At 48.8% G+C, this 24,113-nt stretch overlaps 1 protein-coding gene across 2 annotated transcripts in view; it reads left to right on the top strand.

Annotated features, from left to right (window-relative positions):
- Positions 1-23,162, top strand: part of IGFBP2 (insulin like growth factor binding protein 2) — a 31,044-nt gene extending 7,882 nt beyond the window's left edge. The window contains exons 1-4 of one of the 2 annotated variants that reach the window (XM_033230329.1): positions 18,200-18,453; positions 19,265-19,494; positions 20,565-20,705; positions 22,669-23,162. In XM_033230329.1, the coding sequence (XP_033086220.1) occupies positions 18,414-18,453; positions 19,265-19,494; positions 20,565-20,705; positions 22,669-22,833 (576 nt within the window). In that variant the 5' untranslated portion in view covers positions 18,200-18,413 and the 3' untranslated portion in view covers positions 22,834-23,162. Of the gene's footprint in view, positions 1-18,199; positions 18,454-19,264; positions 19,495-20,564; positions 20,706-22,668 lie in introns of those variants that run through there. The other variant, XM_033230328.1, reaches the window with a different exon arrangement.
- The last annotated feature ends 951 nt before the right edge of the window (positions 23,163-24,113 follow it).

The raw sequence follows: 24,113 nt of genomic DNA, 5'->3' as shown, positions 1-24,113 counted from the left end.
TCATTGGGTCAACTACGCAGATGTGCGTAAAGCTATAAACTACATATAAAACCTAAGCTCTTGCATTTTGGTGATGAGTCACTTGATTTCTATCTCTTCACCTATGAATGGAAATATCCATACCTCTCCAACCTACTTTCACGGGGCTGTAGCGAGGCCGCCTGTGGAAAGGGCAATGAAACTGTGCTTTAAATGCAATATAAATGCAGTTGATAAATACAATAGAAATGCAGTTGAAAAATACAATATAAATGCAGTTGACAAATACAATAGAAATGCAGTGCATAAATGGTTGGAGGCCATCAGGCTTGCTTTTTTTTTTTTTTTTTTGAGATGGAGTCCTGCTCTGTCACCCAGGCTGGAGTGCAGTGGCACAATCTTGGCTCACTGCAAGCTCTGCCTCCTGGGTTCATGCCATTCTCCTGCCTCAGCCTCCCCAGCAGCTGGGACTACAGACGCCCGCCACCACCACACCTGGCTACTTTTTTTTTGTATTTTTAGTAGAGATGGGGTTTCACCGTGTTAGCCAGGATGGTCTTGATCTCCCGACCTCGTGATCCACCCGCCTCAGCCTCCCAAAGTGCTGGGGTTACAGGGGTGAGCCACTGTACCTGGCCAGGCTTGCATTTTTAATTGATTGGTTGGGCAGTGCTCTTTGGATCCCATGTCCTAAGGTCTAGGACTGACTGTTTCTGGTACGGGAGCTTCTCTCTGCAGTGTCTAGAATGGGGGTTGGAGGGACTATGGGGAACAGACGTGGCCCCAGAGCTTGGACACCTGGGTTCTCATGCTGGCCTTGCTGTTCATAAGCAGGTAACCCAGGACTGAGTTCCTCCTTCACCTGGCCAGCCAACCTGGAAGACCTAGGCTTCTGGCTATCAGTGTCCAGAGAGCTCTGGAGAATCCCTGAGACTAAATCTCCTGGTGGGGGAAGGTCCTCTCTGTATAGATGGCCCTCCAGGGGAAGTCTGCAAGGATCCAGACTTCAGAATAATAGGTTAAGTATTAGCGAATCCAAGTGGTCCTAGCACATTTAGCACATATGGCATGCTCAAGGGTGTGCAACTGTGCAGTCATCAAAGCCAGTGAGGACCCCCGATGCCACCCATTTCCTGCACCAGGAAAATGAACCTTTCACATCTCCGAACCTGGGAGGCCAGAATGCACTGAACTTGATCCTGGCAGAGAAACTGGAAGCTCTTTCCAAAAAAGTGATGTTTTCTTGCTACATTATCTCCAGAGTTTACTCCTGAGTTGGGGAGCAGCATCTCATTTTGCAAGCGGCTGATGGATTCTCCATAGAAACGCTGGGTTGGGGGAGTGTCTTCTGAGTACTGGGGTTCTACCTAACGTCTGATTCCATCTGTGGTACCAAAAAGCCCTCTGAATGGCAGCCTGTCTGTGCACAATGATGCCGAAGACTTTCTTTTCCAGCATCTAATGAGGCAAGGCCCCAGGAAAGCAGAGAAGGCAGATGCTTCAGTCTCTGAGGGTCAGAATACATGGTGAAATCAGGGCTGGGGACAAAGCACAGTACTGCCACTGGGAATCTGGGGTGGATGATCATGTTAGACCAGGGGTGTCCAACCTTTTGGCTTTCCTGGGCCACTTGGAAAAAGAATTATCTTGGGCCACACATAAAATACACTAACATTAACCATAGCTGATGAGCTAAAAAAAATTGCAAAAAAAATCTCATAATGTTTTAAGAAAGTTTATGAAACTGTGTTGGGCCACATTCAAAGCTCTCCTGGGCTGCATGTTGGACAAACTTGTCTTAGACTCTTGGAGGGCTTTCATGATGGAGGCAGGAAAGGAAAAGCCCCTTTTACAGATGGGATAGTAGGTCCAGAGAAATGTGTTGGTTTTCAGTTCCAGAGTAATTTCATCTGCTCCCACCCTCCACACTCACAAAGAGCAGGCTGGATGGGATGTCGATTTTTTTTCTTCTCCTGGAGAATGGACCATCTCCCTATGCCTCTCCTCCTCCTTGGCTACTAACCCCTGACTCTTCCCTCCTCCTTCTCTGGCCACTCCTGTTCCTTAACAAAGCCAGGGAAGATCTGGGCTGGCTCAGCCCCTGGGTGTCAGTCAAGACTCAGAGGGAGACTTTGCTCAAAAAGCCAGCTCTCCCGGAAAGAAATACAGAGCGACTGTAGTCAGGAATTTTTCTCTTTCCTTTTTTCTGTGGGCGGGGGGAGGGACACTTGGCAGTCCTTGGGGCCCTTCTGGCTGCCAGCCCCACATCTCTTCCTGGCTGTTGGGAGGCAGGGCAGGAGGGAAGATTGGGGAGAAGGGGGCAGGGGCTGGCAAACCACCAGCTGCTGGGCAGTGGAATTCGCCCATAGGCCCTGGTGGAGTTGGCCTCTAGTGAAGCCTGGGGAGGTTTCTAATTAGTGGAGGACTGTGAAGGTGTGGCAGCCTGTGTTCATTCAAGGAACTGAGCTATCTGAGCCAGGAAGTCAAAGGGAAGAGGGGGACTGAGCCCCGAAAGTCCTTGATAGGTTGGAGGTAGGGAGGAAGTGGTGCCTACTCAGTGTGTTCCATTCTATTAGAAGTTGAGAAGAGGGGGGTGTTTCAGCTGGAGGGATTCAGGTTGGTCTCTGGGGGTGGAGAGAGTCAGTCATTGGCACTAAACAAAGGGTGCCACCTCAAAGAATAAGTGATATAACAATGATAAACAAAATGACTTTTTTCTAAACATTGTGTTTCTACCAGAAAGCTCATTTTGGTTTTTTTGTTTGTTTGTTTTATATTGCTCCCCCCCAACTTCCTGCCCCAGCTCTGTTTTAGCCCCGATTCTCTCCACTTAACAAATGAAGAAATCAAGGCTACATTCAGGTTCAACTGCCAAGGCAAGCACAGACCAGATTGTAGTCTGGGTCTCTAGATTCTTCTTCCAGCTCTCCATTTCACCAGCCTCACACATGCAGAAAAGCAGTGAATTATATACTGCTTTCTCGAAAAGCTCCTTTTCCCTGGGAGGTAGTAATTAAGGCATATCTTCTCAAAAATGTTCCTTTATGCCACTCTCTAGGAAGTTTCTTTTAGGTCTATTGTCTTTACTTCTGGATGGAGGTGCCAAGTTGCCTCTGGGTGGTGAACTTGTTTTCTAAAATGCCCAAGGCCAAGAAAAAAATGAAAATGGCAATTCCCTTGTGCCCTGTGCCCTGCCCCTGTGACTTCCTGATAATGCTGAGCAGTTGCTATAGCAACAGTGGCAGGAGGTGTGTCAGGCAGGATAAAGGGGGTGGGGTAGGACGGGTTTACTGGATCAAAGAGGCTTTTGCGGTTGGGCAGGGCTGCTGACGTGACTGATAGCCTACTTCTGGGGAAAGATTGGGGTCCCATGGAGATGGGGAGGGGAAGAAATGAAGCCCTGGGGCTAAAAGGTCTTGCCTGAGAGTCTTTCCTTAGGTGATGCTAAGTGACCAGGTGCCATCTGGTTGGTTAACAACCTGGGCTTGGTTTTGGCCACTGGCTACATGACTTTGTGCAGTTGGCCTCCAGTTCTCTAGCTCATTTATCAAGTGTGAGGGGGATAAGAAATTATCAACCTCATGTGCCTGCTTGATAATAACGGTAAACATGCAAGCCACGTAGCACAGAAACTCGGATAATCAAATGAGGTAGTGCAGGTTCTGATTCTTGAAACACAGAATAGGAGAATGGCAGAAATCTGATTTTGGATGTTTTCTGATTGGTCATTTCAAGAATCCTGTTAGCAGGTGTGACTTATTCCCTTGAGTGTGACTTACCTGGACAGCTGCCACTTTGCTTTGGAAAGCCTTCAGTGAGTCCAGAGAGGAGTCAATATTTGAGTTTTCCAGGGAGCAGTCATGACCATTGTGCCTGTGGTTCTACCAACAGCTTAATGACCAACCATGTCCCATTTATACCCCAGAAGTTAGGACTCCCACTTGAGGCTCTGCTGGTTGTCTCTGGGTTGGTTCACTGCCTCTTAAACCATGAGAGCATAGCCAAGGAAGGTGATTGATGTGATATACTATCAGACAAAATTAGTGAACTTTAGTTGAAGACAGAGAAAAGCATGGTGACCTATTTAAAGACACTTATTTATATTCAAGACACTTCTTGTGCTGGTCTGAGAGTGGCCAGCAATCCTGGACATCTTTGCAGGTTTTACATTTCTTTTTGCATCCTGTGGGTTCAATTTGTCAGGCCTGGAATATCTGAGAGCAGAGTTATGGGGATGGAGAAGAGGACAGTGAAAGGGGAGGGTGATGGGAAATGTTGGTAGGATTCAGCCTTTGTTACACTATGGGAGTGGGGCTGTGGGACTGCATCATCGAAACTGAGTTGTTTGAATGTGGGTCTTGGGAGAGGCCTGTGTCCTTCCCATCCCATCTCATGGTTCTACTTGCTCACTGCCTTTCTTGACTCTTAACTACTCTTGCTGATATGGGCCCTAGGTGGTGAGGCAAACACCAGAAGAATGAGAAAAAAACTTAATGTAACAGGGTACTCTTGGGCAAGTGCTAGATGCTCTTTGATAGTGTATTAGCCTGTTTTCACACTGCTGATAAAGACATACCCAAGACTGGGAAATTTACAAAAGAAAGAGGTTTAATAGACTCACAGTTCCATGTGGCTGGGGAGGCTTCACAATCATGGCGGAAGGTGAAAGGCACATCTCACATGGCGGCAGACAAGAGAGCTTGTGCAGGGAAACTCCCCTTTATAAAACCATCAGATCTCATGAGACTTGTTCACTATCACGAGAACAGCATGGGAAAGACCTACCCCCATGATTCAGTTACCTCCCACTGGGTCCCTCCCACAACATGTAGGAATTGTGGGAGCTACAATTCATGATGAGATTTGGGTAGGGACACAGCCAAACCATATCAGATGGTCACCTTTTCTAATGTGTAAACATTAAGTATATGCTGTGTGTCAGCTGGGAGACCATATGATAAAGCAGTTGTCATACCACGTGTAACACATGCTTCTTCATGCTGGAAGGGGACAAGAAAAGCATTTTAGAAAGGTGAATAAAGAAGAAACCAAGTCAGTAGAGATGTATATACATCCTATGCAAATAAACAGGTAGCTCTTTTAGTCTTTTGACCAAGGCTGTTGGGAAGAGCTTGATGTTAAACAATGAAGTCCCTTCATGGTGAATAAAGTTACGAAAGTAGGAGAATCAAGTTGGACAGGCTTCTCCTTCTTCAGTCTTGGAAGAAAAAAGCACGGTGTCTTCCTTCCAAAAATGTAAATTGAGGACACGGAATGTCTTCTCTCCTGTCCTCCATTCACTAAGTATGGAAGGCTGTATGGAGGCTAAGATCAAGTTTATGTCTTCAGGAAGCTTCCATCCTTAGAAGGACTAAGAGAATGCACGGACCTACAGCTTTTTGGCATTGAATTCAGGCTAGAGTGCTGTGAAGAAAGTTGGGTCAAATTACCAGAAGACTTTATCCAGCAGTGCTTTTCTTTTTAAAAATTTTTTTAAAATTTTATTTATTTTATTTTATTTTATTTATTTATTTTTTTTGAGATGGAGTCTCCCTCTCATGCCCAGGCTGGAGTGCAGTGGTGCGATCTCGGCTTACTGTAAGCTCCGCCTCCCGGGTTCTCATCATTCTCCTGCCTCAGTCTCCCGATTAGCTGGGACTACAGGCGTCTGCCACCATGCCCAGCTAATTTTTTGTATTTTTTAGTAGAGACAGGGTTTCACCGTGTTAGCCAGGGTGAGACTCGTTAGCTTTGGCCTCCCAAAGTGCTGGGATTACAGGCGTGAGCCACCGTGCCAGGCCCTTATTTATTTGTTTTTTTGAGAGAAGGTCTGGCTCTGTCACCCAGGCTGGAATGCAGTTGCACCATCTCAGCTCACTGCAACCTCCACCTCCCAGGCTCAAGCCCATCCTCCCACCTACAGCAGTGCTTTTCATCAATGCAATCTAGTGGCTTTTGGCCACTTGGAGGCCATATTGTTCATCCTTCTTCCTCCTCAAAAGGTTTCTCCTAAGTTATACCAGAGGGAGTCTGTGCAATTTCTTCCCATCTGCAATTTATCACTTGTTTTGTTCTTTCTTATGAAATTCTTGGATGGCTTCTAACTTGGATCTCTCCTGTTTTAGTTTAAGGCTGTTTTCTCTCTCATCCTTGGGGAGACAGAACAGCTCTTTCCCTTCCCTTGGGTTTTCGTGGTCCTTGGACACCTCACCTCCACTACTCAGCACCCTCTGGCCGCACCGGGATGGACTTGTCCCTTGGCTTTCAGTTGTCAGGCCTGAGTCATCTTGATTACTTCATCTTCCCCTTCTTAATTCTGTGACCCTCTTCTGCTATCTTTGGGTCTTCTTTCTGACTCATTTCCAAGTTCTTCATGGCATAGAGAACTGGCCAGGAGCCCAGGGCTAGGTTCTGACTGGTGGACAAGTGACCCTGGTAACACCATTGCCCTGGCCAATGAGAGTGGTGGTGATGTCCACCATGTCACTATTGTTTGGTCCTCTTCCAGTAGGGCTTCAGGGACACTTGAGGTTACTGATAGCTCTGCTTGATGAGGAAGGTGAGGGGTGGTTGGTGTGAGAGGTGACTTTATTTTTTTGAGACAGAGTCTCACTCTGTCACCCAAGCTGGAGTCAGTGGTGCAATCTCGGCTCACTGCAACCTTCGCCTCCTGGGTTCAAGTGATTCCGAGTAGCTGGGATTACAGGCGTGCGCCACCACGCCTGTCTAATTTTTGTATTTTTAGTAGAGACAGGGTTTCACCATATTGGCCAGGCTGGTCTTGAACTCCTGACCTCGTGATCCACCTGCCTTGGCCTCCCAAAATGCTGGGATTACAGGCATGAGCCACTGTGCCCGGCCCTAAGAGGTGACTTTTTTAAAAGAAGATTTAAAAAATGCAGAAAAGTACAAAGAACAATGTAATAACACAAGTCTACCATCCAGAACTGGGAGTGGTTGATATTTAGCCCACTAGCCTGCAGTACTTCATGTTTATCTTTCTTAGCTAAGCACATTTGCATATGTATGATGGATGAGTAATATGCCTATGTTTCCATATATTGCATCTATATGCATATATGTGATAGAAGACCAATATTGTCCAATATTGTGAAAAAAATTGAAAATGTACATGGAGGTTTTCTTTTCCCTCTTTTTTTTTTTAATTTTTTTTTTTATTATACTTTAAGTTCTAGGGTACATGTGCATAACGTGCAGGTTTGTTACATATGTATACTTGTGCCATGTTGGTGTGCTGCACCCATCAACTCGTCGGCACCCATCAATTCATCATTTATATCAGGTATAACTCCCAATGCAATCCCTCCCCCCTCCCCCCTCCCCATGATAGGCCCCAGTGTGTGATGTTCCCCTTCCCGAGTCCAAGTGATCTAATTGTTCGGTTCCCACCTATGAGTGAGAACATGCGGTGTTTGTTTTTCTGTTCTTGTGATAGTTTGCTAAGAATGATGGTTTCCAGCTGCATCCATGTCCCTACAAAGGACGCAAACTCATCCTTTTTGATGGCTGCATAGTATTCCATGGTGTATATGTGCCACATTTTCTTAATCCAGTCTGTCACAGATGGACATTTGGGTTGATTCCAAGTCTTTGCTATTGTGAATAGTGCCGCAGTAAACATACGTGTGCATGTGTCTTTATAGCAGCATGATTTATAATCCTTTGGGTATATACCCAGTAGTGGGATGGCTGGGTCATATGGTACATCTAGTTCTAGATCCTTGAGGAATCGCCATACTGTTTTCCATAATGGTTGAACTAGTTTACAATCCCACCAACAGTGTAAAAGTGTTCCTATTTCTCCACGTCCTCTCCAACACCTGTTGTTTCCTTACTTTTTAATGATTGCCATTCTAACTGGTGTGAGATGGTATCTCATTGTGGTTTCGATTCTTTTCCCTCTTAATATTAGATGTCTGAGATCTAATGTTGACATCCATAGGTCAGAGATATTCTTTTTAACTGCCATATATTGTTCCTTTGTATTACCCTACTGATTTTATTTATCCATTCAGCCGTTGAAAGACTTTTGGATCTGGTTGCTAATAGTGTTTTTACAACTACAAATAATGCTGTAATGACCATTTTTGTATATGTGTCCCTGTGCACATGTAGAGAGAAGTAGAATTGCTGGGTCAGGCACATTCTTCCCATTCCCACAGTCCCTGGTTCAAGTTTGAATCAAAGCACAGTCTACTCACTTGGGCCTCAGCAGCTAGGTCACCTTGCCAGGTTCCTGGATGGCTTTAGTTGAACCCGAGGAGAGATGTCTGGGACCCGTGGAAAGGCGTGAAAGCTGATAGTGCTGTTTGCCATCTTGATATCAATTTCTCTGGCTCTTCAAGGACAGCGTGGCTTACAGGGCCCCAGAGGACCTTGGCTGAATTTGAGCATGTTTTTGTTTTCTCTAACTGTCTGCCTCAGCCCTGACCCTCCCCAGGTCTTTGCAATTCCAGGAATGACCCTGATGTTTATAAAGGAGCCCTTTGGAGAGTGCACACGCAGGGAGGCTCTGGAGAGGCTTGCTGTTTCTGCTCACTCAGGGGGAGCCCGAGATGAGATGGCAGCATGAGAGCATGCTCTAGAAACCTCCATGACGCCTGGCCAGGAGAGGCCCCTCTGCATGTATCCAAGCAAGCATATGTGTATGTTTACAAACCCATGAGTGGATGAGCTCACAAGGCTGTGTCTCTGCAAAGCGTGTACCTGAGACCACCTCTCTTGAAAAGAAGAGGCATTGTTCTCTCCTCACCAAGAAGTTCTTCAGGAAACCCAGACAGAACAGAGAGAATCACAAAGGCATGGGGGCCTGGCAATGCCAGAGCTTGAGAGGAGAGGTATCACTCAACATACAGATTCCTTAGTCCTTGCCTCTTTCTGGGGCTGGGGTCCAGGGCTCTTATTTTTAGCAAGGTCGTCAGATGATTTCTGATGAAGAGCTGTGTTTGGGAACCTCTGACCTGGTCTAATTCCCTGAATTTACACACGAGTACGCTGACACCTGCCCAAGTTCAACACCCTGCTTAGCATCACTCAGAATCCTAGGGGTGGTGGCCAAGTCAGGATGGAACCTCAGTCCTTTCTCCCACACTAGGACTGCTTGGCCAAGACTTCAAACCCAAAAGCTGGTGCCCCAGAGGAAATCCAAAAAGAGTTTGCAGAGTGGTTTGATGTGGAGGGGATTCATCAGCCCGGTGGGGCCTCTCTGCCCTCCCTTGGTGCTGCATCATCTCCTGTAGGTATTCTGTCTCCGTGGAAGGGCAGTGGCCAGTGCCTCTTAGGCTTGCCACTCAACACAGAGGTCACTGAGCTCTTCAGCACTCAGCTGGGTGATTGGCCTGTGGTAGCTCCAAGTGGAGGGAGATGATTCTCAGAAGAGAAAGGCCAGTTCTTGCACTCATTTAGTCTTCTAACCTAGGGGACTTGTGGATCTGAAACATCTGAAAAGGCTGTTTGCAGTCATTTACTACCACAAAGGAAACTGGGAGAGGAGGGACCACCTGTTGTTGGAAAACCATGCTCAGGAGTGACTGGCATCTTGCTGAAGGATGGAAGGATGTCAGGTGTTGCATGGCTGGCTCCCTTGCAGGAAGGAAGGGCTCAGGGGGTAAGAAGGAATAGGAAGGGAGTTTACAGTGAATGAAAGTGGGTATCCTCAGGAGATAGAAGGATCAATCGGGAGGATGTCATTAACCAAGCTGGAATGTGTCCTGGGTGCCAGCTTGTACCATGACAGACATCTGTGCACACTATTCAGAATTCCAGTGTGAGAGGCCACTGCTCCCTCTGACCTTTAAAAAAAGAGTCAGGGGAAGACACATGAACAGTGTTACTCACCCACAAAGTCTCAGGACCTCAGGTTAAACTTTAGCTAAAAAAGTAACAAATAGAACCCCCATTTTACTCTTCCTTTTTTCTAACTTCTGCCTCCCTCTCTACCTCTAGCATGGCCTGAATTACTAATCCCAGCCGGTTGGTGGGCTGTGCTATTGAACATAGTGGCCACATGATAGATGGAGTTTGATGACCACCATTAGCCATCCAAAGAGGACTGGCTTTGAATTCTCTCCAACAAAAGCTGTTTCCTGTATGTGCTGGTGTGTTTATGAGCCCTGTCTCAACTGAGCGTGCTTGGTGATAATGAGCCACTGCCTGGCCTCCTTCCCGTTATCCCTTCCCCTAAATTCTGTAAACAAAATTAAAGTAATTTAGGCAAATTCATTCTTGCTTAAGGACTTCCATCAAATGGCAGAGAGCTTTGATATTTAGCAATATATAGAATTTATGCAATCAAAACCAAGCTTTAGAAGAATTATGCAAATAGATCATATTGCAGAAATCTCTCGTAACTCATTTTTTCCATGCATTTGGCCATTCTGCGGATCAGACATCACCTAGCCTTCTAGCCTTCTGCTCACATGGCCGATATACCTTTTATTTACCCATTCAAGAAATTGATTGTCCACACATTTCTTTTTTTTTTTCTTTTTCTTGAGACAGGGTCTTGCTTTGTTGCTTAGGCTGGAGTGCAGTAGTGCAATCTTGGTTCACTGCAAGAAGTAAACTCCGCCTCCTGGGTTCAAGTGATTCTTCTGCCTCAGCCTCTCAAGTAGCTGGACCTCAGGCATGCGCCACCACACCCAGCTAATTTTTGTATTTTTGGCAGAGACGACAGGTTTTTGCTGTGTTGGCCAGGCTGGTCTTGAACTCCTGGCCTCAAATGACCTGCCCACCTCAGCCTCCCAAAGTGCTGGGATTATAGGCATGAGCCACCATGCCCGGCCACCACAGATTTTTTTCTAAAGCTTGGTTTTGCCCAAAATGAGAGTTTGAGGGGTAAAAATATTATGTCCTATTTAATAGCAGCCATCATTTTAGCAGAATTGTTAATATCATTTTTCAGACTTGAGAAATTAGAGCTCAGAGAGGTTAAAGGTTCTGACTCGTGAGTGAATCTCAAGGGGCAGCACTGGCATCAGGGTTCTTGATTGCTGGTGTTCACTGCTCATTCCAGTTTGTTAATGAATCGTCCACTGCTATGGATCTTAGTGGAGTCGTCTAGAGAGCAGGGGGAGGAGGATGGTGGTTAGTATTTATTCTATTGCCCAACATATGTCACGGCTAAGTGCCTTTTGGGAGAAATTAACGAAGACGGAGCCATATGAGTTTTCTGCCCAGCTAGGGTGGAACCAGGAAGCTGCCGCCAGCCTTCATTCCCCTGGCCCATTACTCAGAATTAACTCTTGAAAGGCTTGGAATGCTATTACCTGTTGCAAGAGGTGAACACCACTGGAGGAATGATAGGTTCAGGGTTGGCTTAGATCATCTCTGTGGTACTCCTCTTCCCCAACCCTGCTCTTTTTTTTTTTTTTTTTTTTTTTTGAGACGGAGTCTCGCTCTGTCGCCCAGGCTGGAGTGCAGTGGCCGGATCTCAGCTCGCTGCAAGCTCCGCCTCCCGGTTTACGCCATTCTCCTGCCTCAGCCTCCCGTGTAGCTGGGACTACAGGCACCCGCCACCTCGCCCGGCTAGTTTTTTGTATTTTTTAGTAGAGACGGGGTTTCACCATGTTAGCCAGGATGGTCTTGATCTCCTAACCTTGTGATCCACCCGTCTCGGCCTCCCAAAGTGCTAGGATTACAGGCTTGAGCCACCGCGCCCGGCCAACCCTGCTCTTAGATTTCAAGATAATGATGAGATAGGAGGAGAAAGTCATTCTTCAGAATAAAGAAAAGAAGAAAGAAGGGAGACACATTGAACTGTTAGGAAGATGTGATTGTTCTAGGTAGGGAAAAGCTCTCATTTCCTCACCAGGTCTGGATAAGGACTGAGGCCACACACTCTGAGCAGGAAGGACCAGGGAGATACTTTTAGATTCTTGGGGCTTAGTTTCCTAAGCAAGCTTTTTCAGGTCTCTCTTAGATCAGGAATCACCAATTTCCAAATACAGCACTGAGGTCAGAACGTTGTGCTAGGAGAAAATGAGATTTTATGGCAGTCAGTTTCTATCGAACACGAGTTGGATGAGTAAGATCATTGATGCAACAAACAGGATTACATTGGAAAAATGGGCTATGCCAAAATTAAGTCTGAAAACCTGGGTATGAATGCATGGAAGTGAACAACAAAGGCTCTTTCTCTTGGGCTGTCAGCTTCCAGCTGCTCTCCTTGGCTAAATTAGTAAGGGTGGGCCAAAAGACAATGTAGGGACCCCATGATAATTGTGAAGCACTGCTGATACGGCAGAGAGGTTGTGTTTGCTCCTGTGAATTCAGATGGTAGTCCATCTGGGCTCAGGTTTGCCATCTGTAAAATGGGACAACGGTCCATTTCTTTTCATCCCATCTGCCTTCCTCATTTCCAGCTCTCCTCTAGGGGTCTTAGGTAGAAAGGTATGGCAGTCTACCCAAGGCAGGGGTGGGAGTTCTCCCGTGCCCTTCAAGCCTCCAACTAATGGCTCTGGGGTTGTCTGTCATCTCCCTGACTTCTCTTTGGAAAAGCTTAACCTACTGTATGTGGAATCCCTTGCTTCTGTGTTGACCTGTTTCCCCAGATGCTATGTAGGGGAGAAGAGCTAATGCTTACTAATCTACAGGGAAAGTCTCTTCAGGGGCCTTGTAGGTTTCTATCAACCATTTCTAAGCCCGTGAACCTTTTCCATTGATGTCATTTGGGTTGCTAAGAACCATTTCTTATAGTGACCTTTGCACCATAGCCCATGGAGTTGCATACATAAGTGGTTGCTTAATAAATATTATTCTGAACTTAACTCTCTTAGGCAGAAAAAAAAATACAACTTGGTATTTTTGTTCTGAGGGCAAATTCCATCTCTAGCTGGAGTTCAACATCTGGAATGTTTTCCTGTGGATTGTTCCTGCAGCCTATAAGAGGATATATGGGAAGAACTTGGTAATGTGTGATGATGCCCTTGTCTGACTAGGGGGGTGGGGTGCTATGTGGGTACTTCCCTGGTAGGCAGGAAATGGAAGTGGCTAAGAGCTAACCCCATGCGTGCCTAACTGTGCGCCAGGCCCTCACTGTAGATGCAGGCAGCATCTCTTTGGATCCTCCCAGTGGCCTATAGGAGGCGCATCCTGTTTGTCCTCTTTTTACAGATGAACAATGGAAGCACAGAGAGCTTAGGGAACTTGTCTGGTGCTGCACAGCTCAGTAGTAAAAACTTGAATTCCAACTCAGGCAGTTAGATTTTGGAGTTTGAATCTCTTTGGCTAGGAACAGTAACAAGGAATGAAGACTTTTCTCAGCCTACAATGCTTTCTGATCTCTGCCCAGTCAAGTCTTTCATTTCCCTTCTCTGGACTTCTACTTCAAGATGTGGAGTTCAGATCTGGCCACTGAATTTGAGTCCAGAAGCCTTTTCCGGAGAAAGAAACAGATGCTGATGCATGGTCTTGTTAAACCATCTTTAAAAGACCTTGCATAAGCAAACCAGGCCTGTGGATTTCTTCATCTTATTGGCATGTTCATTGGCACTGCTGAGATCAATAAAGAAATGGAATGAAACATACCCTTGAATCTAGGTGGCCTCTGGGAGGGTGGACAGACTTGACCTTCACCTCAGAGAGGTTGGGACATCTCAGGACAGGAAATCAACTTTGTCCTCCTGGGGGAACACTGCCAAGTTGACCCCCTGCCTCCTGGGACCTGGAGCCAGGTTTGCATATGACATCTGTGGGTTATTTTTCATTTTTGAGACAGGGTCTCACTCTGTCACCCAGGCTGGAGTGCAGTGTCATGATCATGGCTCACTGTAGCCTCTAACTCCTGGGCTTCAGTGATTTCCCACCTCAGCCTCTCAGGTAGCTGGGACCACAGGTGGCACCACCATGCCTGGCTATTTTTTATTTTTAGCAGAGACAAGGTGATATAGTTAGGCTTTGTGTCCCCACCCAAATGTCATCTTGAATTGTAATCCCTGTAATCCCCACGTGTCAAAGGAGAGATCAGGTGGAGGTAACTGAGTCATGGGGGGCGGTTCCGCCATGTTGTTCTCATGATAGTGAGTGAGTTCTCATGAGATCTGATGGTTTTATAAGGGGCTCTTCCCCCCTTCGCTTGGCACTTCTTCCTGCCACCTTGTGAAGAAGGTGCCTGGCTTCTCCTTCGCCTTCTACCATGATTGTAAGTTTCCTGAGGCCTCCCCAGCCATGCTGAACTGTGAGTCAATTAAAGATCTTTCCTTTATAAATTACCCAGACTCGGGCAGTTCCTTATAGCAGTGTGAGAATGGACTAATACAGTCAGGCGTGGTGGCTCATCCCTGTAATCTCAGCGCTTTGGGAGACCGAGGTGGGCCTCCCGTGGCAAGGAGTTCGAGACCAGCCTGGCCAACATGGTGAAATCCCGTCTCTAGTATAAATACAGAAATTAGCCAGGCATGGTGATGCATGCCTGTAGTTCCAGCTACTTGAGAAGCTGAGGCAGGAGAATTGCTCAAACCCGGGAGGCAGAGGTTGCAGTGAGCCGAGATCATGCCACTGCACTCCAGCCTGGGCGACAGAGCAAGACTCTGTCTCAAAAAACAAAAAACCAACAAAAAACCACATTTTATAACTTGTTTAATAAGTGCAAATATATTCATATTATATATTAAGACTTTTTAACCTAAAAGTAATTTTTTTTCTGATGTTAATAGAAATAAAAATATGTCCTAGACACTGTGCCTCCAGAGCCTAATGGACAAGTTGGCCCTACCTGGCGCCTTCAGGCCCCAGTGCACATTTATCTGTGTGTGCCCCTCTCCTTTTTCAAATGTGTTTCCAGAGATTGCAGAGGGCCTTCTTCTGAGGATTAATGTTGGGTTGACCTCTAGGATGCAGCCAAGGGATGCTTCTTTGGCCACTGTCTGTGGTACAAGAGGGCTTAGTGAAGAGGGGGAGCTGCAGGCTGAAAGTCCTCTGGGAGGCCCAGGGAAGACCCTGTGCCCTGTCCTCAAGAAACTGTGGGCTAGTGTGGCTGCAGACGGAAGGGTAGCGGAGGGGTCTTAGCTGTGGATGCGGAATATAGTGGAGCTAGTCTTCCTTTTTATGGGGCCTGGAGCCATTTCAGCAATTGGCTATCAACTTCCAGATGTTGGGCTAAAAGCCTGACTCCAGAACAGTGATTCTCACCCTGGGCGATTTTGCCTCTCTGGGGCCATTTGGCAATGAATGAATACATAATTTTTGTTGTTCCAACCTGGGGAGGGTGCTGCTGGTTTCTGGTGGGTAGAGGCCAGGAATGCTGCTCAACATCTGGAGTAAACAGGTTAGCCCCCTGCAGCAAAGAATTATCTGGCCCACTATTAGTAGTGCTGAGGTGGAGACCCCGATCCCAGAGGATGTTCCAGGCATCGAGTTTGGGTGAGCAGAGCCTTCTCAGAAGCTCCTGGATAGAGCTACACATGAGCTACCTTTCCCTTCTCCAACCAAACAACATGTCATTCATTATAGCCATAATAGAGACTGGCTGCTTTCACCCAAGCCACTTCCCAAAAGGGTAGAGCCAGGTGAGCCTCTGAGCGTCACAGACTTCATGTCCCAGAGTGGAGAGTTCCAGAAATGGTGGCAGGGTGCAGTACCAGCAGACTCCCAGAGCCCCTGTCTTCTCTAACACCCTCTGAGCAGAATGTGGTATCCAGGTCTCCAGAAATCCTTCCTGCCGCTGTGGGCACAAAGCTGGGTAGGGTGCAGTAAGCAGGGTGACGCCAAGGGTGATCTCAGCTACCAAGGGCTCGGGTGACAGCGAACTGGAAGTTCCCACTTCATTTTGTCTTTCTCATTTTGATCCTGAGTAGCTGGGATGGAGGCAAAGGGCTCTTCTCTATGTTCGGATGCAGGTGTTGAGAGTGGGGAGACTTTCTAGCTACTTTACTCTCCTCCTGTGTTTTTGGTGCCTAAAGAGGGGAGGGGCAGGGAGCCTGAGATGGTCCCACTCAGGTCTGGGGACAGAACCCTGTCTGGGAAGGGCAGCAGAACAGAGGCAGGGAGGCTGGGGATGAGTGCGTGCGCTGCGCGGGCGTCTGTGTGCTGTGTTAGAGGTTAGTGTTGAGATGGAAAGTTGACTGAACCTGACCTCTTCTGTTTGTTGTCCAGGTTTGTCTGATCTCAGACTTTTCCCAGCCTTTCTCTTTCACCCTTTTGTTCCTGACCTCTGGGGTCCATCTGAAGAGGGAAGGGGGACTCTTCTCCATGGTTGCTCCCCCCAACACCACCCGTCTAGGAGGGTGTGGACCTGCTGGCACTGAAGAAATCTGTGCTGCACGATGGGGTGACTCAGTGTCCCTATTTTTGGGAACCTGGCAGGCAGCTGAGCAGGGGGACTCACTCAGCCTGCTTCTCTGGGCCCCTGGGTGTCTGCTGCTGTCCATGTGGAGGAGCACAGAGGGCAGGGCAGGATGGATGAGGAAAGCTGTGGGCTGGTGCCTGGGTCTGATTAGACATGGTGGGGCAGGACTCCAACCTAGCCTGAGGTGCACGCTAAATCGACCTTTTCCTGCTGGTGGGGCTGGGCTGCCGGGCTGCTGGAACAATTTAATCTGTGCTGGCTTCATTTATGGTGCAACCCAGGCTCCCCAGAGCCCCGGTGGGAATAGCCATTCTAAATAAAAGAATTTTCCAGGTTTCAGAGGTTTTTTATACGTTTAAACGTTTCGATTTTTTTTTCTGACGTTCAACAATTTTGGATAAAAGTCTTTTAAAATGATGAATAGGTAGACTTTTAATTCCCTCCCGCTTTTGATGTCCCAAGATCATCGTCATCAACATAATTCTTGTTTTGGGCTATAAGACATGGAAATCCCCAGGGGTCATTGAGGGGTGTGGCATTCATTGTTTGCCACGCATAAAATGTACCCGGAGCTTGTGTGTTTTGTTTTCTTAGTGTTCTCTTTCCTCTCTGCCATTTGATCCTTCTTGCCACCGTCCACATGCATTCCTTCTTTGTCCCTTCAATTTTGTTGACTTTCTTCCGCGGCAGCCGTGGAAAACAGACATCCAGAAGTCAGGCTTCCTGGAGCAGCACTGTTGTGAACTGTCAAGGCTCTTCACAGGATGATTCTCCCCTCGTCTTGAGTGGAGAATGCCAGCATTTAAACATGCCCAGCCACGGACACGGCTATGAGGATGTTCAGAGCTTACTTTCCTTGGTTTCCCTGTTCTCGGTTGGGTCCCAGGCTGCTGAAGTAGTAGATAACTGGGGCATTCGTCATCACCATCAGCGTAATAGCCACCAGCAGCATGCATATAAAATTTTTGTGTTCCAAGTCGTTATTTATTTATTTATTTTTGAGCAGTGTCTTGCTCTATTGCCCAGGCTGGAGTACAGTGGTGCGATCTCAGCTCACTGCAACCTCCACCTCCTGGATTCAAGCGATTATCCTGCCTCACCCTTCCGAGTAGCTGGGATTACAGATATGCGCCACCATGCCCGGCTAATTTTTTTGTATTTTTAGCAGAGGTGGGGTTTCACCATGTTGGCCAGGCTGGTCTTGAACTCCTGACCTCAAGTGATCCACCTGCCTCAGCCTCCCAAAGTGCTGGGATTACAGGTGTGAACCACCGCACCTGGCCTAAATCGTCTTTTAACTGCTTTTCTTTCGTCATAACTCTAAACAGCTCTGTGAAAAAAGAATTGTTATTATCCAGCATCCTACAGTTAAGAAAGTAGAGGCACAGAGAGGGTCTGTGCAGGGGAGAACATGTGCAGCTGATATAGAAAATGGCAGAGCTGGGAACCTAACTACACCCCTTTAACCAGTGCTGCTACCCTGGGGACGGCGTGCTGGCTTCTAAAGGATGCTGCTGCATTGCAAGTGAAGACCGATTAGTTATCAGGCTCGGAGGGAGGGGAAGGGACGGGGCAAACCTCCATCAAATGTTCCATATGCCGGGGCCTGTGCTGGACACGCCTTGACAGCAGGTGCTGCTGGAGTGCCAGCACCCGGTGCCATCCCCGGCATGGAAGAGGCGCCCCCTCCTTTAGTTGGTGAGTGAGTTAATACCCTCGTATAGAATAGGAGTTATTCATTTGTGTTCTCAGGGCTGTAAGTTTTTGAAGATGCATTAATGGGGAAGAGAAAATGTGCAAGATTGGTTGAAAAACACCCCTCTGCACCCACCCAGATCGTGTTGGGACCTGCAGGAGAGCAGCTGTGGGTGGGATGGTCTGGGGCTGTTTGCTGTGTTCCAAGGGGCTGGGGCTGGGGCTGGGCAGTGTGAGGCCCTGCCCTTCTGGAGCTTGCTGGGGCTTGTCACCCGGTTACAGCTCTGCTGTGCGATTCAGATCCCCTCTGCCTCCCTTGGCTGGACGTGCCTCAGCCAGAGTGAGACCGTGGCAGGCTGGAGCTACTTTCAAGGCCTCCTTCACCTGGGCTGTGCACATAAAAGGTTGAAGAAAGTCTAAGGGGACTTAATGGATGCTTCTTGGACAGACATCACGAAGCTTTGTGCCCTGTAGTAAGCTGAAGCTATGAAGTGGAAGGAGTCATAGTCCCTGTTCCTGGTGCTCTCAGTATAATGGGGTTGGGGTGGGCTGCATAGACAGACTTGGGAACAAGGGAACATCAGTGGGGCAGAGCTGTAGCTGCTTCGGAGCAGCACTATGGGACCTCACGCGGGGCCAGGTGGGCAAATGCAAAGTGACAGCAGGGAGGGTGCTGGGACCAGGTTCTGGGTGGCGACGTGGCCTTCCACCTTCTCACTTCTTTGCCATACATGCTGCAGCCCAGTGATGTCTGTGGCACAAGTTTTAAAAAAAATTCAACTAATTGGTGCTCTTCCAGACCAAAAACGAAGAACTTTAAACTGGGGGTTATGGTAGAATCTGGGGGGGGTCCCGAAAAGGACTTAAACCCATTCCATGGTCAGGGCCTTTCGAATACATTCGTCCCTCTGTGCGCCTCTGTTCTGCCCCAGCCTTGTAAGAGGGTCCCTGTCATTCTTCTAGAGCCAGACAGCCTGAGTTCAAATCCTGAATCCATCACTTTTCAGATTTGTGATCTTGGTCAAGTAACTGACCTCTGTGAACCTCAAATTCTCCGTCTCTGAAAGTTGGTGAGGCTGCTGGTAGTACCCACCTAAGAGTTAGGGTGAAGCTGAAATTGATCATCCGTGTAAATTGCTCAGCATGGGCCCTGACAGGCTATCAGCACTCATTAGCCGTGCATTATCTCCACCCTCATCATCGTTACAGTCCAGGTGGCTCCCGGAGGGCACGTCTCTCTGGGAAACTGGACCTGGAGCTCTTCTTCCCTTCCTGTCTCGGCAGACAATGGCGATGACCACTCGGAAGGAGGCCTGGTGGAGAACCACGTGGACAGCACCATGAACATGTTGGGCGGGGGAGGCAGTGCAGGCCGGAAGCCCCTCAAGTCGGGTATGAAGGAGCTGGCTGTGTTCCGGGAGAAGGTCACTGAGCAGCACCGGCAGATGGGCAAGGGTGGCAAACATCACCTCGGCCTGGAGGAGCCCAAGAAGCTGCGACCGCCCCCTGCGAGGGTCAGTGAGGGTCAGGCCTGGTGGGAGGGGTGGGAGGACAAGGAAAGTGGGGTCTCAGCTGGAGGAGGGCATCCCAATAGGACCCTCGTCTGGTGTGACCTGTAGGCAAAGCACTTTTCTTTCCACAAACATAGCTGTGGAACATAGTGACCTTTGGGGCAATCAGTATCTCTGGCTGTGAAATAGACTGGACGTGTGGTTTCTTGATGTTCTTTCCTTTTAAAACCTCCACATTTCTGTATGGTTTTGGAACATAGACAAAGAAAATGAATCCCAGAGATGAAGACAGAGTCCCTGAAACTTGCTTACTCTTTTTTTTTCCCCCTGAAGTGGGGTCTCACTCTCTTGCCCAGGCTGGAGTATAGTGGTGCCATCACGCCTCACTGCTGCCTCCAACTACTGGGCTCAAGTGATCCTCCTTCCTCAGCCTCCTGAGCAGCTGGGACTATAGGCGTGTACCACCACACCTGGCCAATTTTGTAATTTTTTTGTGGGAATGGGAGTCTCACTATGTTGTCCAGGCTGGTCTCAAACTCCTGGACTCAAGCAATCCTCCCACCTCAGCCTCCCAAAGTGCTGGGATTACAGGTGCCTGCCACTGCACCTGGCCTGAAACTTAGTCATTCTTGTTGCCATATGCTTCTCTCACTGAACTACCTCCTCTCTTCTTTCCTTCCCATCTCTGCCATCTTGGGTCCTGGCCCTGGTTGGTTTTATGGAAAGAAATGGAGCTGGGGCATGGGGTGGGGGCATAGAGACTCTGGAGACAGCCACTTGGATCGATATTTGGAGGTAGAGCCCATTCTGACACATGAAAGACACAGTCACAGAACAAGGAGAGGAGTGAACATTCTCATCCATACAACTTTCTTTAGGGGCTAGGGTTGGGCACCCAGCATGGCAGGGAGATTCCTGGGTAGGCTGTCAGAATCCCTGTGCCCCCTGCTGGCTGTGCGACCATGGGAAAGTCCCCTCCCCCTGCAGCACCTTCTCCCTGAGCTTGCGCCTGGCGCATGCTTCGTGGGCCTGCTGTCCTCACTCCAGGCGTTCCCTGCTGTCTGTGCGCGCAGACTCCCTGCCAACAGGAACTGGACCAGGTCCTGGAGCGGATCTCCACCATGCGCCTTCCGGATGAGCGGGGCCCTCTGGAGCACCTCTACTCCCTGCACATCCCCAACTGTGACAAGCATGGCCTGTACAACCTCAAACAGGTAAGTGTGGGGCCAGTCCATGCCAGGGCGTCTCCTCCTCAGCCCTGGGCCCCAGATGTGCCTTGTTTCTGCCCCACCCACCTATAATCCTCTGAGGTCTGAGCTGAGTGAGAGACTCAGACTCCTGTCACCATGGGAATTGGAGTGCCAGCTGCCAGGCCAGGGAGGGTGTGGCTTTTCTCCCTGCCTGCGATGGGTCAGTTGCTGGCTCCACTCGCCCAACCACCCACCGGCCTCACTTGGAGTCTGGGTTAGGAGGAGGCTTTTGGAGAAGGGAAGTGGCTTAAACCAAGCATCTTAGCTTTGATCGGACATTGGCATCACCTGGAGCTCTTCCTGGGCCTGCCCCCAAATTGCCATGTGGTAGGTCAGGTTTGCAGCTCTAACAAGCCTCAGGTGAGGCTGATAATCTGCGAGCCACACTCTCACCATCATTGATTTCAACCATTGGCCGAGTTGCCTTCATGGTTTCGAAGTATCTCAGGGAATGAAGAGTCAGGGATGGAGAAATGCTGTTGGAAAGATTTTGAAAAGCCATCTAGAACAACATTGTAAATACATTGGAGAAAATGAAGTTTAAGTAAACTACTCAGGAGCCCTTCTCCCTCCTCTTTCCACCTTCTGTTCATACACATTTTAATAGTCAAGTGTGCATATGCAATATTTTCCCTGTAACATACTTTTCTTTTTCTTTTTTTTTGAGATGGAGTCTTGCTCTTGTCTCCCAGGCTGGAGTGCAGTGGTGCGATCTCAGCTCACTGCAACCTCTGCCTGCCATGTTCAAGCAATTCTCTTGCCTCAGCCTCCTGAGTAGCTGGGATTACAGGTGCCCGCCACCACGCCTGGCTAATTTTTGTAGTTTTAGTAGAAATGGGGTTTACCATGTTGATCAGGCTGGTCTTGAACTCCTAACCTCAGGTGATCTGCCCACCTCGACCTCCCAAAGTGCTAGGGTTGCATTCATGAGTTGCCACACCTGGCTGGGCATTGGGACTTAATAAAGCTGCCCTGATGGTTCTCATGGCAGTCTGGGCTGACCTATAGTGTGGATGTGTGGAGCCAGAAGGTGGGAACCGGGCTCTGCTGATGGCCCAGGGGTCTCACCTCTCCACCCTCTTCACCATCCCGGCACCTTGACCCTCTAAATATTCGTTAGTATTAAAAGCTGTTTGTATACATGCCCTCTAAATGTAAGCCAGCTAACTCCATTTGCAGCTCAGAAGAAAAACATCTTGATCACTTCTCATGGAAAACAGGCTGTCTGCTGCGTCTTTGGGTAACTAATGTGATTTGCAGGAGTAGTTAGCTTATGCATCAAACACAGACCTTGGAGTGGGAATGCCTGGGGAATACCTGGCTTCCATCTCAGCTATGCTTCTTACCAGCTGTGTGACCCTGGGCAAGTTGCTTACCCCATCTGTGCTTCAGTTTTATCATCTGTAAACCAGGGATAATAATGGCATCTAATTCACAAAGTGGTTGTGAGGATTAAATGACTGTATTTGTTAGAAACTGAACGAGCGGTGTGTCTTTGCTCACACAGTGCCTTGCACACACTGATTTTGATCGCAACATGAGGGTTTTCACCTTACAGTGTGACTAAGCTTCAGCAGGCTGGGTTCCCTCCACTGGATAGGACCTCCCTTGAGACTGGGGACTGAGTCTTTTCGTCTTCGGGTGTCCTGAATGGCCTTGCTAATCAGAGGGGTCCCTGGGCGGGCAGCGTCAGCGTCACGTTGGAGCTCGCTAGCCATGCAGAATTTCCAGCCCTCCAGGGACCTCCTGAATGGGAATCTGCATTTCATCAAGGTTCCCTGGCGCTTATTTGAGGTTGCAAAGCTCCACCTGGCAGCGCAGCGTGTGGGTAGCTGCAAGGGGTGGCTGCTCAGTGGATGCTGGGTTGAGGGAGGGAAGGAAAATTGCTGGCTGCGGGCTCCTCCACGCTCTTCTCCTCTCTCCCCAGTGCAAGATGTCTCTGAACGGGCAGCGTGGGGAGTGCTGGTGTGTGAACCCCAACACCGGGAAGCTGATCCAGGGAGCCCCCACCATCCGGGGGGACCCTGAGTGTCATCTCTTCTACAATGAGCAGCAGGAGGCCCGCGGGGTGCACACCCAGCGGATGCAGTAGATCTCAGCCAGCCGGTGCCTGGCGCCCCCGCGCCCACCCGTCTCCAAACACCGGCAGAAAACGGAGAGTGCTTGGGTGGTGGGTGCTGGAGGATTTTCCAGTTCTGACACACGTATTTATATTTGGAAAGAGACCAGCACCGAGCTCGGCACCTCCCTGGCCTCTCTTCCCAGCTGCAGATGCCACACCTGCTCCTTCTTGCTTTCCCCAGGGGAGGAAGGGGGTTGTGGTGGGGGAGCTGGGGTACAGGTTTGGGGAGGGGGAAGAGAAATTTTTATTTTTGAACCCCTGTGTCCCTTTTGCATAAGATTAAAGGAAGGAAAAGTAAAGTGTGTGTCTTTTGCTTGAGTCTTTGGGGTCTTCTATGGAGAGATGCGGAGCCTGGCCTAGGTTGGCCTACCCACCAGCGTCCAGCTTTGCCCCTGGCTCCTAGGAAAATGGGAAAGGCCCTGTCTCCGTTTCTCATTCATGAAATGGCAATAAGAAAGAATGGGAACCTCATGAATCCAGATCAAACCCTCCAGTGCAGCCCTAGGACTCTCAGGTGAGGCGTCTGCCCCCATGCAGCCCCTGCCTGGCACTTTACAGGGGCGGCATGAGTCATGGGGAGACGTGGAGCATGGGTCCAGCTTCCTCCCTCCCACATTCAGATAACACTGCAGTGGGAGATAAGGAACAGGAAATGTTGGAATTGGGGTTGTCTGGCCCCTGAAATAAAGGAAGCTCCCTCCTGCCCAGGGTGAGATATTTCTGTTCAGCCCCTAAAGAAAGGGAGTTGGGCTGTGGTTAACTGGCTTATTCATAAAGACGACACCACTGAGAATTCAGGCGACCAAATGATTTGGTCTCCAGACCAGCAAATATCAATTGAAACAAAGTGCTGTGATTTGTCAAGGTGTGCAGGCTGAGGGACTGTGGAAGGAGACACAGAATGTGGCCTGTTTCCTTAGCAGAGTTCCACATCAGAGCTCACCTACCTCTGCCACTCTGTTCTGGCCTCTCAACTCAAGTGAATTCCAGGGGGCTTATGCACCCCCACCCCTGCCTTTGCAATGGGCCATGGGGGGAGAAAGCTCAGCATTCGAGGCCCACATTCCCTGCCCCCTAACCTTCCTCAGCACATGGCCCAGGGCCTGGCCTCTCCTGTCACTCCCCTCTCTTGTGGCTGGAGTCTGATCCCTTCCCACAGAGGAGGGGCTCCCCAGGGGCCTGGCCCAATCCACTACCTTCCAGACCTTCCATCTGGTGAGTGTGGAGAGGCGGAGGGATGGCCGGCCCTT

This window comes from Trachypithecus francoisi, unplaced genomic scaffold (genome assembly GCF_009764315.1).
Source record: "Trachypithecus francoisi isolate TF-2019V2 unplaced genomic scaffold, Tfra_2.0 Lachesis_group13, whole genome shotgun sequence".
NCBI classification, from domain to species: Eukaryota; Metazoa; Chordata; class Mammalia; order Primates; family Cercopithecidae; genus Trachypithecus; species Trachypithecus francoisi.
The sequence above is the reverse complement of the archived record's forward strand: the minus strand, read 5'-3'. Positions and strand labels throughout refer to the sequence as shown.